At 32.1% G+C, this 16779-nt stretch overlaps 2 protein-coding genes across 2 annotated transcripts; one reads left to right on the forward strand and one right to left on the reverse strand.

Annotated features, from left to right (window-relative positions):
• Positions 1 to 1528: 1528 nt before the first annotated feature.
• LOC143591013 (small ribosomal subunit protein uS17-like) lies at positions 1529 to 4599 on the forward strand. Its single transcript, XM_077071340.1, has 6 exons — positions 1529 to 1630; positions 1748 to 1788; positions 2482 to 2582; positions 3444 to 3588; positions 4177 to 4266; positions 4345 to 4599. The coding sequence occupies exons 1-6, from the start codon at positions 1619 to 1621 to the stop codon at positions 4433 to 4435; spliced, it is 480 nt and encodes a 159-aa protein (XP_076927455.1). The 5' UTR covers positions 1529 to 1618; the 3' UTR covers positions 4436 to 4599.
• A 6956-nt stretch (positions 4600 to 11555) lies between these two features.
• On the reverse strand, positions 11556 to 16111 carry LOC143591008 (squalene monooxygenase SE1-like). Its single transcript, XM_077071334.1, has 8 exons — positions 15763 to 16111; positions 14297 to 14408; positions 14013 to 14187; positions 13747 to 13915; positions 13322 to 13540; positions 12950 to 13229; positions 11878 to 12152; positions 11556 to 11797 (listed from the first exon to the last, which is right to left on the reverse strand). Exons 1-8 carry the CDS (start codon positions 16009 to 16011, stop codon positions 11687 to 11689), a joined length of 1590 nt encoding a protein of 529 aa, XP_076927449.1. The 5' UTR covers positions 16012 to 16111; the 3' UTR covers positions 11556 to 11686.
• Between the last annotated feature and the right edge of the window lie 668 nt (positions 16112 to 16779).

Consider the following 16779-nt stretch of genomic DNA (forward strand, 5'->3'; position numbering starts at 1 on the left):
ACGATCATGTGTTAAAGTTTGAGTTTTAGAATAAATATAATGTTTTTCAAGTATCTTTCGCTCTCTTAAATCTTAAAAACCTTTTAATATGAGGGCTAATCTTTGGCTTATTATTCTAATTATTCCATATTATTTTTCGTGTAGTCAGGTTTCCTGTAAGCAGTCGGGTGATATTAATTTATACATGATTTGTATGGTAAAATATCAGGCAAAGCATGTTACAAATTGAATCAAAAGCTTAAAGTGCAACAACCACGTACCATAATTGAAAACAAATGTTGTTGAATAATTCCCATGGTTAATTGATACAAGTATATTGTCATGCCGACTTATGATAACGTATGGCTCAATTATTTTCTTACTTGTATTCCAGTGTTCGGTCGATCATTATTTAATTCCGTCTCTTAGAACTATAGCTCACCCTTCTCATTATTTCACTTAGGGTTGACGAAAACATACGTGACGAGTATCGGGCTGACGCGTGAGTTTGATAATTTTATTTGCCTGTTTGGGCACACGTATGATATTAGGCGATGCTCGACGCGATTACCTGAAACTATATACCTAATTGTTTTTAATCCTTATTTATATTTTTCCAAATTCTTCATTCTAATAGTTTTATTATGTGGAAAAGAAACTTATATATATTAGGATATGCATTTGTTTGAAATTATTCATATATTGTATGCTATTAAGTATGAACTTATTTTTTTTTAAATTTATCATATTTTAATTACTGTATTGTTAAGAAAATAAAATTCAATAAAAAAAACTAGAATAACAAGGGAAAGTTGTATTTGAAAATCTAAGCCGTCTTCTTCTTCTTCTTGTTTTTTTTAACAAACTATCGAGAATACATAATACCTATGAATATGTATAATACATGAGGGTATGTATACCTGATACCCAAGAGAAATAACCAGGGCGGCAGGGCCGTCTCCGAGAATTTAAATACCTCGGTCGAGCAAAAATAAATAGACCCGTATGCCTTAATGAAAATTTTTTATTTGTTATCGTACATGGATAAAACTTTTATCGACCATTTATTATAAGTAGAAACCATTCTGAGGATGTATATATCTCATAAATCATTGCAAATAACCTTATTTTCAACACCAAAAAACATACATATGTAATATGTATAAAAAAGTTTGTGCTCCCGAACCTTGTGTGCCCCGGCCGATGGTGTGACTCGCACACCCTCTGAGCCTCCCCTAGAAATAACACATATTAAATATGTTCAAACAATTCCAATCAAAAGGTACTAGCAAGTAGCTAGCCCATGTACCAGAAAAACATCACCAAACACGCCACAACATTAACAAACACCCTTAATACAATAATAATTTGTATAATTCACACCAATATAAATTTGAAAAAAGGTTTTTATGTGACTAAACATTAATAATGGTAATTAAGCATGAAACTTAAAAAAGCAATTAACAAAACCCCAGCCCAAAAGAATCACTCAGTCTAACAGAAGCCCATTAGGCCCATTTTAAATTCACAAAATCCTTAAACAAAATGAATCACTAGGGTTTACTTCACACTTGCAATCAATCAATTCATCGTCTTCTCATTTTGCCTCCGTAACTGAAACCCTAGGATCTCTGCAACTATGGCTGAACAGGTTAATCCATATATTAAGTCCTCAACTTCATCTATCTATCTATATATATATATACATATGTATATATACACCTTCAGATCTTAACATTTTGTTCTTAATTTCTGTTTCAATTGATAGACGGAGAAGGCGTTTTTGAAGCAACCGAAGGTCTTCTTATGGTAATATTAATAATAATAATAACTTTATGTATCTGTTCAAATTATTGAAATATGTTAGTCGAGTTTATTTATCATGTTGATTGATTGATTAGTTACGGTAGATTACGGTTATGTGATATTATATGAGTGTAAGTAAGTTGAGCCGACTGGAGCTCAGCTCCTACGAGAACTCGAGCTCGAGCTTGAGCTCGGCTTGTGAGTTGGTTTTTTTAAGCTATGGATTGGCTACATTATTATTTATTAATTATTAATTAAATTATACACTTGTTTAATTATATCAAGTCTAGGCTTGAGCTAGAGGTGCACAAACCGGTTCGGTTTGGTTAATAAAAGTCAAAACCGGTTTATGATTGGTTTTGGTTCGGGTTGAAACCGGTTTTTTTATCATGTTACCATCGGTTTCGGTTCGAGTGTTGACCGGTTTGGAACCGGTTTTGATGGGGAAACTTATAAACTTGATTTGAACCTACGGTTTCAATCGGTTCAAAACCGGTTTCTACATAATCGGTTTCAAACCGTTTTGGTGTCGGTTCGACTTTCGGGTCGGTTTATTTGCCCACCTCCAGCTTGAGCTTGTGTAGTGTGAAATTAATACATTTAATTTTAGAAGATTTTAAAGTTAATAATACTTGAGCCTAAACGAGCTATCCACACAAGGTCCGGGATAACTAAATGAGCTTTGTGGTGTTATAGTTCGAAGAAGAGTGGGAAGGGAAAGAGGCCCGGCAAAGGTGGGAACAGATTCTATAAGAGTGTTGGTCTTGGATTCAAGACACCGAGAGAGGCCATCGAAGGTAGTGATTACTAACCAATTATTCTTATTTTTTTTAATTAATTGTGTTATTCATCTTTAATTGTCTTGGCTTGTCTTATGAGAGATCGAGTAATTGTCTCGGCTCGAGCCACCTTAATGTAACTAAAGTTGGCTGGTGCTCGGCTGGGCAGTTTGAAGTTATTACACAAAATTTTAAAAGAGTTTACATTTCAAAGTACATTAGGTTTGACAAGCCTTAAGGATCTTTTCATACAAGGCCTGTGGCTGGATCAATAACTAAACAAGCATTATTTGAGTCCTGTGCTAGATAATGGTTAGCTTATTTCTAGCTTTTTATCGATCTGATATTTAATAGCTTGTGAGATTACTACTAGTCGACTTGTTTTTAACCCTTGGTGATTCTTAAGCTGTTCTTGTTTAAATGTTTAATGTTTGCTGTTTTTATTACAAACCTTAAGTGACTGGAACTTAAGTGACTGGAGTCTGTGAATTGTATTGATTTAGTTTCAACAAGTAATGAATTCGTTGATTTGTTGCTGCTTTGTTTTTGTGTTTATGAAGTTTTTTTAATCATGTATCATGTGAAACTTTTGCAATTGGTTATGCTGCTAACTTTTTTTTAGCTGTGGTATTTTGCAACATTTTGGAGTTCTGTGTGAGTTACTTGATTGTTTATGAAAAGTTTTTGGGACTTTTTTTACGAAGTGATTTTAAGAGTCTTGATTATTTGTTTTTTTATTTTGTTTTTTATAGTTTTAAACAGTTTATCTTAGGGTTGTTTTACTTTTTTGCATTTGATAGTATGATAGGATGCCACGTTTTTATGGTTTAATCTGGTTAATGATACTGAACTTGCTTTGGAATCCGTGACTATTATTAGGAACTTACATTGACAAGAAATGCCCTTTTACTGGTGATGTGTCAATTAGAGGACGTATTCTTGCGGGTACATGCCACAGTGCAAAAATGGTTAGGACCATCATTGTTCGCCGTGACTACCTTCACTACGTCAAGAAGTATCAACGGTAGTTTTCAGATCTTTAGTTGTAGTTTTGATATACTTTTTGTTAGGGGTGGGTTCAACCTAATTTTTTTAATAATTCACACATGGCAAGTTTATATCAACCAAGTCATTTTGTTCATCTTCTTATATTGCTTTTGTAGCCGTCATGGGTCCACATATACGCTCTTTAGTCCCACCAGACTAGTGTAATACATATGGATTTCTAACGGACCCAATACCATTCATATTGTTTATGCTAGTTTGGTGGGGTTAGGAATGTTGCTTTTGGTTCCGTAACGACTGTAAAAACGACATGTGAAGTAGAATGTGATTATTTAGTTGTTATACGCATCTCACGTGTAAATTTTCATGAGGATAACGTTTCAGTGTGTTTAAAAAGTAAAAACAAAAGAAATATTAAAATTCGGCAAAAAAAATTATAGTTAGAAAAAAATGTTAATAGGTTGATTGAAAAACACATTCATGGTTAAATATATTTCAAATTACCCATTTTGGTAAAAAATATTATTTCTTCATCAACACTTTTATGTAAAAAGGTCGTGAGATTGTCTATTTTTAATGTTCATGCTATGTTTTGTTGTTAACACAGGTACGAGAAGAGACACTCGAACATTCCAGCACACATTTCTCCATGTTTTCGTGTGAAAGAAGGCGATCATGTCACTATTGGACAGTGCAGGTATGTTCTATATTTTACAAGTTTTATAATATCTGGCACTTGATTTGATTTTGAGTTATTATTTACATATTTGTTTAGACCATTGTCCAAGACCGTGAGGTTCAACGTGTTGAAGGTGATCCCAGCTGGATCTTCTAGCGGAGGGAAGAAAGCGTTTACTGGCATATAAGGAGCGAAGCTTATTAGGTTTTGCAAAAAAACATTTCATTTTGATTTGCTGATTTTAAAGAGAATGTGGTTTGATTATGTTTTGTGGTTCATGTAGACTCTAGTCTTGTTTTACTTGTGACATGGAAATTTTTCATTTTATGCGACGGGTGACATTTCATCGAAAAGTGTAATGGTGGTTATTAGTTGCTTACATCTCATGGTGCGTATGTGGTGGCTAGATTCTTCGTGTGGCTTTTTCACATTCGAATACCATTAAACAAGATCGAGCTCTCCATTTCTAAAAATGTTTTCTACCTTATGAACCTCGAGACCACAAAGGATAAACCGTGAGATTTGTAGCGTACCAAAAAATAGTGAGACTTAAAACAATTGGTAGTATGAACCGAATTTTGTATTGAAAGCATCAGTTTGCTGCTGGTATCGTTAAAAATCTGAAACCATTAGATGGTCTTGATTAGAAAAGATGAAAACTAGATGGTCTTGATTAGAAAAGATGAAAACGACTACCAGTAGTCAATGTTCGGAATGGTAATGGTTTGAAACACTTTAGGGACTGCCGATACTAGGCACAAATCTGAAGCCGATACTGGTTCGGAATGGTACTGGTATGAAACACTTTAGGGACTACCTATTCAGTATATACATGTTATCATCCGATGAATCATAAACGTTGGATGATACAAACTATGACATTGCCGATTGTATTTTGTGTACTTGGAATTTGATGACACAATTCGACATTTGTTGCTATCAAAAGCCACACATCTGGACTTTTGTTGCTCTCCATTATTGGGTAACTTCTGATCATCGCCCACCATCGTCAAGCTCCCCTTTCGTGCATCAGCCACCATCGTCAACTACATCAACCGCCACTTTTTCATTAGACCAATATTTATGTTTATGTTTGGACGTTTATAAAAATCAACATCTTCGTGTTCAAATATCTTCGCTCGTTAAAAATATTAAAAAACTTACACATCTCAATTGAAAGAGCCCAAATGTTAAAAAATATAATGAGCGTAACCAATGATATATCGGTATTTAATCAAAACCATAGTTATTAAAATCGCAGCGCCTGGCCGCTTAAGCGTTTTCTTTGAGTGAAACGGTGGTTTACCACCTTCCTTAACTACATGCGTTAATTTAGGAGAAAAGTCGGCCCTTGCTTTTTTTTCTGCTTGATTTTTGATTTATTTGACTTTATCACTTAACCCATTTAAACAACTTACCTAAAATTAATTGGGTTAACATAATTAAAGAACACAATTAACAAATCTTGTGAACGATTCTCAATTTCTCATAAATTTAATTATTTGAAGATGCATCCTTTTCAATTTTCATAATTAAAAGTTTAATATAGTGTTTTATTTACTAACTAGGGTATAGACCCGCGTGACACGCGGATGGAATTACATGTGACTAATAAAAATCAATTTAAACATACGTTTAAGTTAACATACTACTTGTTAATATTTGTTACAAAAGTATTATAAAATTACATTAATGTCTTAAGATTCAAACTTCAAAATTACAATTACTTAAATTAAACCAAACCACCAAAAGACATTAACAAAAACACTAACCATGTTCTTTGATATCAAAACATCATCAAAGTCTTCAAAAGTTATACCAACATAAAGTCCCATTTTCTAAACACCTGAAAAGTTATAAAAACAACACAATATTCATTTAAATTAAACCGAACATAACAACATGTATAATAATTAATAAAATCTAAGCATTACAAAGTTGTTATGTCCGACCTACATATGTAAAGTTCATAAATATAGTTATTAGTTGGTATAAAAAGATGTTGACAATATACTGATATTTTTAAGTGTATAAACAATATCTAAAGCATTAATATATTACCTTCTCCATCATCGGACAACAAACTTTCGGGATAACCATCATAATCACTTTCATAGTTTGCACATTCGGCTAACCATTTAACCTTCAAACTCACCTCCCTTTCCAACTCAAGATGTGCAATTTGTTTTCTATGATTAGATAACTTCAACATATCTAGCTCTCTCAACAGGAACAAATCATCACATGACAATAGTTGGTGTTACCGAATCTATAGTTTTGATATCATAGAAATCTAAGTGTAAAAAAAATATTTAATAAAAGGCCTATTATAGAAAATGTGCAAAAATGATAATATAACTAAGGTGTTACCGAAAAAGAAACCTAAAAAGCACAAAACTATATCTTTTTAGATATCACCCAACCTATACTTTTCATATCATAGAAAGCAAAGGTTATTGTAAACAAAATTTAATTTGGAATATGAATTCGGTTTGTGACACATAGAAAATGCATGGCAGTCTCATTATTAAGAGATTATATATACAACAAAAACAACAATAATGAAAAATAAATCCAAACAGAAATATAACCAAACATTCAAATAAGGATAAATGAAACTAAACAACCAAGTTGCAAAGATAGTCACTCCAAAAAACACATGTTTAAAAAACCAAACATAAATTATCCAAAAGTAAGAATAATACTTAAGATGTCAAACCAAACCGAATCAATTTCAAACCAAAGTTTAACCGCTCACTTAGCATCCTTCTCCAACTTAGGAGTTAAAATAGTTGCACCATCACATGCTTCATTGGTCTTCCCAATCTCTTCACAAGTCTTTGGCTTAACCTTAGTGAAAGACATGCTAGGTTGATCGTCAACTTCAAAAACCTCAACCAACTTTCTCTTAAGTTTATCGTCAGAAGACGTTGAAATTCCTTTTTGCTCATTTGCCACATCCTCACCATCAACATTTGAATTTGGAGTCTGGTTATCCCCAATATCTGAAATCTGTTATTAAAAAAGTAATCAACATCAAAAATTCATGTCACAAATGTTAACTCTTACCTATATATATAAGTTTGAAGTATCATATTTAAGAAACATATATACCTTAACGGAAACCGAATCGGATGATTGAAATTCTGACATAGATGCTCCCAATGAAACAGAATTAGAATCGGTTTGCTGAAAATTATAAGGGAAACAAAACTTTGTGTTAATGGAAATAACCTTAACTATAAAATGAATCATGAATTAAATAATTACCAAACGACTATGCTGCCTTTTCTGCAATTCAGTGAGAATATTAGTGTCATCAGTAAGCTTGTTTATACCATAATCCTCCACACTGTTTGTGAAATTGAACTCTGCCACATCGACAAAGCAGATTTCTTTTCTAAAAGACAATCCAACTCAGGAGGGAATCCAACATTTTCAACCTCATTCTATAAAAAAATATAAGTGACAAATATTGTTAGTAATTCAAATTGTGAACAATTATATATAATAATAAAAAAATTATAGTAATTGAAAATAAACCTGCTTTTGAGAGTCAATCAATTCAGCTGCAGTTTTGTTGATCAGCATCTTAGCATCTCTATCGAAGAGAGTCAACGACACAACACCAGTAGAATCTTGAACCCTTATCTTTATCTTGAATCTATATAATTTGTAAAATAGGTTAATAGCAAGCAAAACATAATATTGAATATTTTGTAAAAAAAAATTGAATTTGTTTTAAGTAAGTACCTAGGTGTAGGAAGAACACCTAACACATTGCATCTTTCTGTTTTGTATTCATATTCAGTTACACCTTAACCAATATTTTCCATTAGTTTACGGCTACAAGTATTACAGCCAATGTAATACCACTCTGTATCTGGACATATGGCCTTAATTGTACCAAGGATAATTATATTATTAGGCTGCAAATAAGTAAAAAAAAAGGTTATATAATATAATCGTTTAAATAGTTAATTTAATAATTAACTTGCAAATATAATGGTACAAATATCACAAATGTTAAACAAATCTGTAGCTTTCAAAAACTCATCATCAACAGAAGAGAGCATCTTGACTGGAATCGGTTTACGAATAGCGACATCATTGGCAATGAGCAAATCAAACAAACTACATATTAAAAAATTAGACATTTAATAAAAAGTAAAAGGGCTAAAATTTAAATAAAATAAACTAATGTAGTAAACAGAATAAAGAAAATAAAGAAAACAAAATAATATACCGGTTTTTGTATTCTTCTATCTCAAACAAATAGTCGTTAATGAACAAACAGCTAACATTAAAACCAAAAGAACTAGACACATAGACTTTCTCTACAAAAATTGAATATTAATGAGTGATTAATTAGATTAACATGATATACTTATCTTTCAATTAACTTAAAAATAGTAAACATAATTACCTTTACCATCAGAACCGGTGTAATACTTAACCCTACCAAACTGGAGAACAATAACGGCATGTGGTTGATCAAAATGATCAACAACATATTAGAGAGCTCGGATGCATAATGATCCCAAAGCGTGAGATACACACAATTTCCACTACAAAAAAATAAGTGTTCAGAATGAAGATAAAGTCGTTTATTTAATTTTTTTTATTAAACTATATAAAAAAAGTGGTACCTTAAATCACATAACTCCATTGTACGTTTGTTTTTGTCTTTGACATTTGAAACATTCGTCTTGAAGACATGAACCACATGACCAATTATATCTAAAATAAAGAAATTAAATAAATTAAGTAATAAATCAACTGGAAATCTAAAGAAACTAAATAAATTACCAATCGTGGACTTCAAAGAAATTTCCTTCTTGATTACGGATTCAAATGAAATCATCTTAAATCCAAACAGGCGACCTTCAAACTCATTACATGGATTAACATGAGTGTTTGGTCCAAACACTAATTTATTTGAACAATCAATAATTCTGTAGTTTGATCCATTTAAACCAACGCTCGGATTAACTATAGTAAGAGTTGAACTTTCCTTGAGGAATATTTTGAATCGGTAGATATCCTGTTTGTAAACTGTGGCTTGGATACGATTCTCCTGTCAATAAAGAAACAAGAAATTATTGAATAATAAAAACTGCAGAAACTATAACATATATACAGATTAATAAATACACACTTACCTCTTCATCCATTAAAACCATTTCGATCAAAAAATCCCCATTCACATTTTTGTTATCTTTTATGCTCCAAAGTCTCAGAACTCTAACTTTAAGAGTTGATGTTGATGTTTTGAGAACATCAATCTGATTCAGCATGGTAAAGTTCTGAGCTTCCATTGTCATATGCTTAAAATGAAAATATAAAACTTTTAAATAAAGTGGCCGAAAACTAAACACAATTATCAAAACTGTTAAAGCTTACATGTCAGAAAATAAGAAAGGGGATATGATTATGAAAAATGAATATGTGTTTAGACATTATACAGTAGAATGTAGAGAATTTTAATTTTGTTAAACGTATTATGATTAGAAAGTTTCTTAAAATAAAATGGAATATAATCAATGGGTTTATTATAAATATAATATCCAAAAATAACCTATTGTTATATACGGGATATTGAAGCAAATTTGAATATAATCATTTTTGAAATTTTATTGTAAATTCTAATTTCAAAAAATAACATAGTGTTTCCTAATTTAATCAACCGATTTCTTGTATTTCTTTTAAATTTTAAATTTCAAATTTCAAAAAGTTAAAATGGAAGCCTCGACAGATTAGAATTTCTTAAAATTATAATTACTTAAAATAAGTTTTACTATAATCAACCGATTTCTAAAAAAACAACCTTACTAATTAAAATATTTCCTTAAATATAGTCATTTTAGTCAAAACTTTCAATATTGTGAATAATAATTTGAATTTGAATTTGAATTTACATTGAAGTCAAAACGTAAACTAATCATGGAAACAGTTAGGTAAATTAATTTTTCTAATAAATCATCGAATAAATTATATTTGGAACATGAATGTTATAATTTAATATGAAATTTGAAATTTAATAGTAATTTAATAGTAAATTGGCCTAAAAAAATAAAAACGTGAACGGAAATTGGTCGAGAAAAAATAAATAAATTAGGACAACAATTAACAAGTCAATTATGAAGAAAATATTTAAATTCCATATTAAATTATAATATTGCCCGGAAATTTTAATTTAACAGTTTGGCTGGATAAAAGTCAATGATGAAAAAATTTAAAAAATGGCCGGAGAATATCATTAAACATAAAATTACGTTTATAACAGTTTGGCAGGATAGATGTCAATTATGATAATCTAGATCTATAAATAACAATTATAAAATCCATTCGAATATTCATCGGATCTTATTCCGGTAAGATTAAGTATCTAAAGGTTAAAAAATCGTATGTTAATTACCTTTATTATGTTGACCGGATAATCGATCTGTTATACGAACCATCAATTGCGAGCAAAAAACCTTATCACATCTCGTATGACAAAAGATGATTTGACCGGAATCGAAACGATTGTAGACCTTTCCACAGATGAAATTGAAGTATAACATGGTCAATAATTGAGAAGTCGGAATATGAAGGCCGGAACTTTAGTGGAAGAGTAGCGGCGAGTTAAGTTTGGTATGTTCGTATAGAGAGTAGAGAGAAAAATTACTGCTTGAATGGTTTCTGGGTTCTGGAAAATGGACCGGATTTCTTTTTTTGGGTTTTGTGTTTCACTTGACACATGGCAGCATAATAGAGTGTTAGGAATGGAAATGTGGTGACATGGAATCATAGGTGGACAGCCTAGTAGGACATGTGGAACATTGTATTGATTTAATAGATTAGTAAGAGTGGCAGCATGCAACATGTTAACATGTTTTTTTAACTTAATTTAATTTAGATTGTTGTTGAATAAACTGTCATTGCTTTTGATGGAAAACGCTCAGATCGTTCATTTTTTAATAAATTGTCTGCTTTGATAACATATGTTGGTTATTTTGAGATTTTAGATGATTTTGGTAGTTTATGTTAAAGGATTATGGCTTGAAATATACTGGAATTTGAAAAAAGTGGTATTTTCCATTACAAAATATGTTTGAAAAAATTTTATTTAGTGTTTTTTTTCCTCGAGACCCATGTTTTTTTTTGCGCCTAGCGCCTATACCCCCGGAGAGGCCTTTGCGACTTGAGTACGCCTAACACATTTGATAAGTACGATCAAAATATCAATATCAAGTTCATAAATAGAAATCCCAAATTAATTGGTGAAAAAGCAGAGCATTGATTACAACTATATAGTTGCACATTAATGAGTGTGGTCCGGTCCAACTGTCCATATGATACGCCACCACAAATCAAACACGTGGAGAATCCAACGTGTAATGTCTATACACCAATAAAAACAATTAGCCACAACAATATCCAACATGACAACCTGTTATTGTGACACCACTTGACGACCTTTGTAATATGCTGGTACTGTTACAGGAAAGAACATTTGTCTAACACCTTCTGACTTTATAATAGGAAAGATAATCCCAGATGCACCCTACAAACATTTTTCATCAAAATATATTAAATGTTAACAACTTAACTTATGAAATAAACATTTAGAATTTAGATGCTAACAGAGATGAGACGAGCGCTGAGCCATAGGCGTTTTGGTGAGGGGAACGGGAAGATCAAACGGCCGACACCGTATATAGCTACGGCAAAGAAATGTAGAAACAAGACCAGTGGGCGCGGGTTGAGTCCCGAGAGTAAAGATATTGGTCCCTCTGAGCACATGCCTCCGAGGCTTAGATAATCGAAACATGCGTTACGCATTTCTTTTCGGGCTGGATCGGGTGATGCGCAAAAGACCTTGTATAGAGCTCCCGCTAACGTGTTTATCGTAGATGACACTGGCTGCAAAACAAAAAACAGGTGTTTAGTTGGAGCTCATTATATAAAATTATAAACCCGGAAGCTCGCGAGCCTAAACAAGCCTACTTATTTATAAAAATATTATAATTTTATTAATTACAATTACAATAAATACATGTTATATATGGAGAGGGTTTTAAGTAGAAGACATTTTTTTGCGAGATCAAATGTTTTCAAATTTTAAAAGTACAACAAAATGATGTTTATTCATCTCTTTTAAATTTAAACAATATATAAACAAAAATCATTTATATATATAACCTATGCATGTGTAGGTAAACGTTTAAAAGTGGAAAAAACATATGAAAAATTTAGTTTAATGGTTTTTTTTATGTATATAACATACACATTTGTATGTGAGAAGTAAAAGTTTTTAAAAATATAAACCATTGATAGTAAAAGTTAAAACATTTTATGTTTGTTCTTTTTATTCTCGCAATAATTTAGTCCTCTGTAATGAACGTCTCCCGATTATACATAGTTATGATTAGAAAAATAACAATAGACAAAATAAATAATATATATAGTTATAATTATATAGAACTATAAATATGTACAAAAATAAAATAATCAAATAATTACTAAATTACAAATCAGCCAAGATCGAGCTTGAAAAATTACTCACGAACCGAGCTCGAGCTTTAGATATAGAGCTAACTTGAGCCCTTTCAAGTAAAACAGGCCGGACCCGAGCTTACGTGTCTCGAACCAAAGCTTGGGCTCGGCTCGTTGAATATACATTAATAATTTAATATTAGTCAAAACTTCTCTTGACTTGCCTTTCTAAGAGTGTAGAAGCACTCAAGATAATTTCTAAGTGTCGTTGCATCGTTAAGATCGCGTAGCGGTCTAAGAAGGTCACGAAGTAAGACAATATCTGACAAAGCAACTGTCATCCCTCCTCCGGTTAACGGGTGTCGCATATTAAACGCGTCTCCCATTAAAAGTGCACCTGGAGTCGGCTGAGGATCAGCCGGCATGCTTCGGTTCGGCATTGTTCTTATATTTCCTTTATCTACCGCTGCTACAAATGCGTCATATAACTCATGTGGAATCTGAAAGTTTTTTTTTATAAAATTTTAGCATATATTGGTTAACACTTAATTAAAACACATATTATTATTATTAGCAAATTATTAATTAATACCTGTGGAGCAATAACTGTTTTGAGATATTTGGCCATTTCACCACTGGCAATGGAAGGTACCTTTTGTCCCGGGACATCAACTAAACAACGAACCTCGGTGTTACTAATGGGATAAAACAAGATCGGTGACGGGTCCGCGAGGATAACGTGTCCATGGTTTGCATATGGAAGATCAATATTCTCCAAAACAAGGCCCACAAAGGAAGAAGGTACCTCCACCTGTTATATAAAAAAGTTAAGTTGTTAAACTATAATTATTACTAATTATTATTAGGGTTATTAGTTTATGGCCTGTAGGCCCAAGTTAGGTTAGTCTTCCTCCATTCTAATGACAGATTTCAGAATATTATTATTTCAGTCTCCTTTAAAATAAACAAATTCAAACTTATTTAAAAAGTGATAAATAAAGTGACATGTAAACATACCTTAGGCTTGCAGAGAGCGCGACGCAGATTAGAAAAACAACCATCACAGACAATGGTGAGAGGCGCGTGTGCGGTCATTATCTGTCCGTCTTTGGTCTTGTAATACACTCCTTTAACTTTTCCATTTTCCTCAAGTAATGAAGTTACAGTCCCTTGTTCTAGTTTAACACTGGTAAGTAAAAAATTACCAAATTACCCAAAGGCTTTGATCAGTAAACTTGATATTGAAATGCATCTTGATTGAAAATATAAGAAAGAAACTATACTTTGGAAGAGATGCAGCTTTCTCCCTCATCCGTTGAATAAACCGCCCGTTGTGAAAACTTCTTCCGGATATATCAGACTCAAATTTTTCCAAAGGATAGGATAGTTTTGTGTTTCTACCATCCATATAAATTGCATAACCAAAAACTTGTTGAGCTTCAATTCCATCCACACAATCTGCACCGATAGAGAGTATAGAAAAAGATGTCACTGATATGATATGACTGACATGACACTTTCAAATTAAAGATTGTAATTACTGATTAGGAAATTATTGGAATCATACCCTCAAGACCCAACTCGATCAGTTTTAAATAACCACCGGGCTGTAGAAGCTCACCCACAATTCGATCCGGTTCGGTCAAGTCCCTTTCAATTACATGCACTCTGCGTCCATCCTGTTTAAGATAAGAAATCCGTAAGTATAGTGGGACAGTCAATGATGTTGAAATTAGCCAAAAAGAGTATGTATCCAAGATATACATTATACAATTTGTATACATATACTGGAATCCACTTTCTACACAAAAGGAACGAATAAGATCAGTTGGTTTGAAATTTGAAACTTTGAATATCATATTAAAGTGAATTTAAATCTTCTTTATTAACAACTTTTGTCTTGTTCTAATCAAACAGTAACAATTGACCAAAGAAGCTGCTTTTTCATGTGTGATGTATAATCTATGAATTAGTTTGCTTATGGAGTTATGGTCAAGAATATCATACCTTACAAATATTCTACTTTGCCATCTTCTTATGCAATCAGGAATAACAACATTTTACTTACAAATAAATTTATATAATCAAGTCAAGTACTCGACATCTACATCGAACACTTCAAAGTTTAGATAACTCAAATGCAGCAATTTTTTAGAAAAAATACGCATCTTAAAATCCTATCCTATAAAGCTTAGCTTTGTGACATTAGGTTTCTTTAATACTATCAAGCCATCAGCAATGCATTTTTTCATAAAAAATATTAATCTACGCTAAAAAAACTCCCAGTAATCCATTAATATCTGTACACAGCTATAGGAAAATGCTTTGATACCTAATAATACATTCATACTGAACATATTTCAATTTTCTAGGTTAAACATGAAATTAAAAGTGCAATGATGCAAAATCAAGACGCCAAAATACTTGAATCCGAACTAAAATCAACGAAATATCCAGAATCGCATATATATCCTTACGTTAGAAACTGCATAACTCTAACTACATATATCTACCTAGTGTAAGGATCAAATACAAACAACTTTTAGCGTGAGAAACGCACAAACAACACTAGGTTAATTATTTCAAATTTCATAATGTAATTAATCTAGTTCAAAACTATATAATAATAATAATAAAAACAATAATAATAATAATAATAATAATAATAATAATAATAATAATAATAATTAATCTAGTTATTTGTATGATCAGTACGTTAATTTCATTTGCAACAGATCGACATCTGTATACCTAATTAGATCAAACACAACTAACTCTTCGCGTGAAAGAGCACAAATAACACTAGCTTAATTATTACATTTTCCGTAACGTAATTAATCTAGTTCAAAACTGCTAAGTAATACTAATATTAATAATAATAACAATATAATAATAATTAATCTAGTTATTTGTACGTCTAGTATATTAATTTCATTTGTACCGGATCCGGTCACTATATACCTAATTAGAAGCGTAGAAGCAATAATGTTTCTGTTAAGTGAACAAGATGTACAAGTAGAGAATACACCGAACCTTCGCGAGAGTACAAGCAAGAGCAGCACCAGCAACACCGGCTCCAACGATAATGACGTCAGTAGTTCCGTCAGTCGCCGTCAAGCGCAAACCACCGGTACTCAATTTCCGGTCAATCTCCTTGGATTTACGACGCCGTTTCACGTTCGACCGCAAAATGTACAACAGATTGAAACCTAATAATAATAACGCAACGGCGGTAATAAGAAGATGATAGTTGTGGTGATTAATAAGTGATTCAAGCTCCATGAAATGATAAAGGATTTGAGTTTTGTGTTTGCGTTGTGTATAAGTTTGTTTAACCGAGTGAGTGAGTCGGCCAGCTTTTAAAGTGTAAAGCTAAAGCATGTGGCCTACGCTACGAACGACTACCTGTTTTTTCTTTACCACAATTTATTTATTACGTCGACTTTCTCGTGTTTAAAAACACCAACTTCTTAAATTGAAGAGTTATCCTATTATGGTCAAACTATATTAGTTTAATCAGATCCATGTCGTCGGCTGCCATTTGACAATATTCGTGCTACTATGAAAGCGACTCACTGGCGTAACTATGGGTGCAAACGAGTCGAGCTGCTCGCGAGCTACTCGAGATCGGCTTGTTAAAAAGCTTGATCGAGTCGAGTTTAATCGAGCCCGAGCCTAAAAATAAGTTCGTTTAATTAACGAGTCCGAACTCAAACTGACTCGCGAGCCTAAACGAGGTCATTTATATAATTTTATAAATATAAATATATATATATATATATATATATATATAATGTTATGAAAAATAAATAAAAATAAATAAATAATATTAATTATTTTATTCATAAAATTATAACAGAAAAAATATATAAAAATATTTATAATTATATAAATAGTAAACGAGCCGAGCTCGAGCTTCAAAATCCGCTGACAAGCCGAGCTCAAGCTTTGAAAATAGAGCTCGAACGCGAGCTATGTGTAAGTTAAACGAGCCTAGTCGAGCTCGGGCTCAGCTTGGCTCGTTTGCACCCCTAGGCGTAACACACGGTG

This window comes from Bidens hawaiensis, unplaced genomic scaffold (assembly GCF_021521415.1).
Source record: "Bidens hawaiensis isolate Kalapana, Puna unplaced genomic scaffold, B.hawaiensis_p1.1 tig00039121_1, whole genome shotgun sequence".
NCBI lineage: Eukaryota > Viridiplantae > Streptophyta > Magnoliopsida > Asterales > Asteraceae > Bidens > Bidens hawaiensis.

Coding starts and splice junctions, on each gene's coding strand:
- LOC143591013 (XM_077071340.1), top strand. Junction 2,583..3,443: donor ACCGAGAGAGGCCATCGAAG/GTAGTGATTACT, acceptor GACTATTATTAG/GAACTTACATTGACAAGAAA. Junction 3,589..4,176: donor TACGTCAAGAAGTATCAACG/GTAGTTTTCAGA, acceptor TTGTTAACACAG/GTACGAGAAGAGACACTCGA.
- LOC143591008 (XM_077071334.1), bottom strand. CDS start 16,011: ATGGAGCTTGAATCACTTATTAATCACCACAACTATCATCTTCTTATT. Junction 14,409..15,762: donor TTGCTTGTACTCTCGCGAAG/GTTCGGTGTATT, acceptor TATCTTAAACAG/GATGGACGCAGAGTGCATGT. Junction 13,916..14,012: donor AAAGCTGCATCTCTTCCAAA/GTATAGTTTCTT, acceptor TTTACTTACCAG/TGTTAAACTAGAACAAGGGA.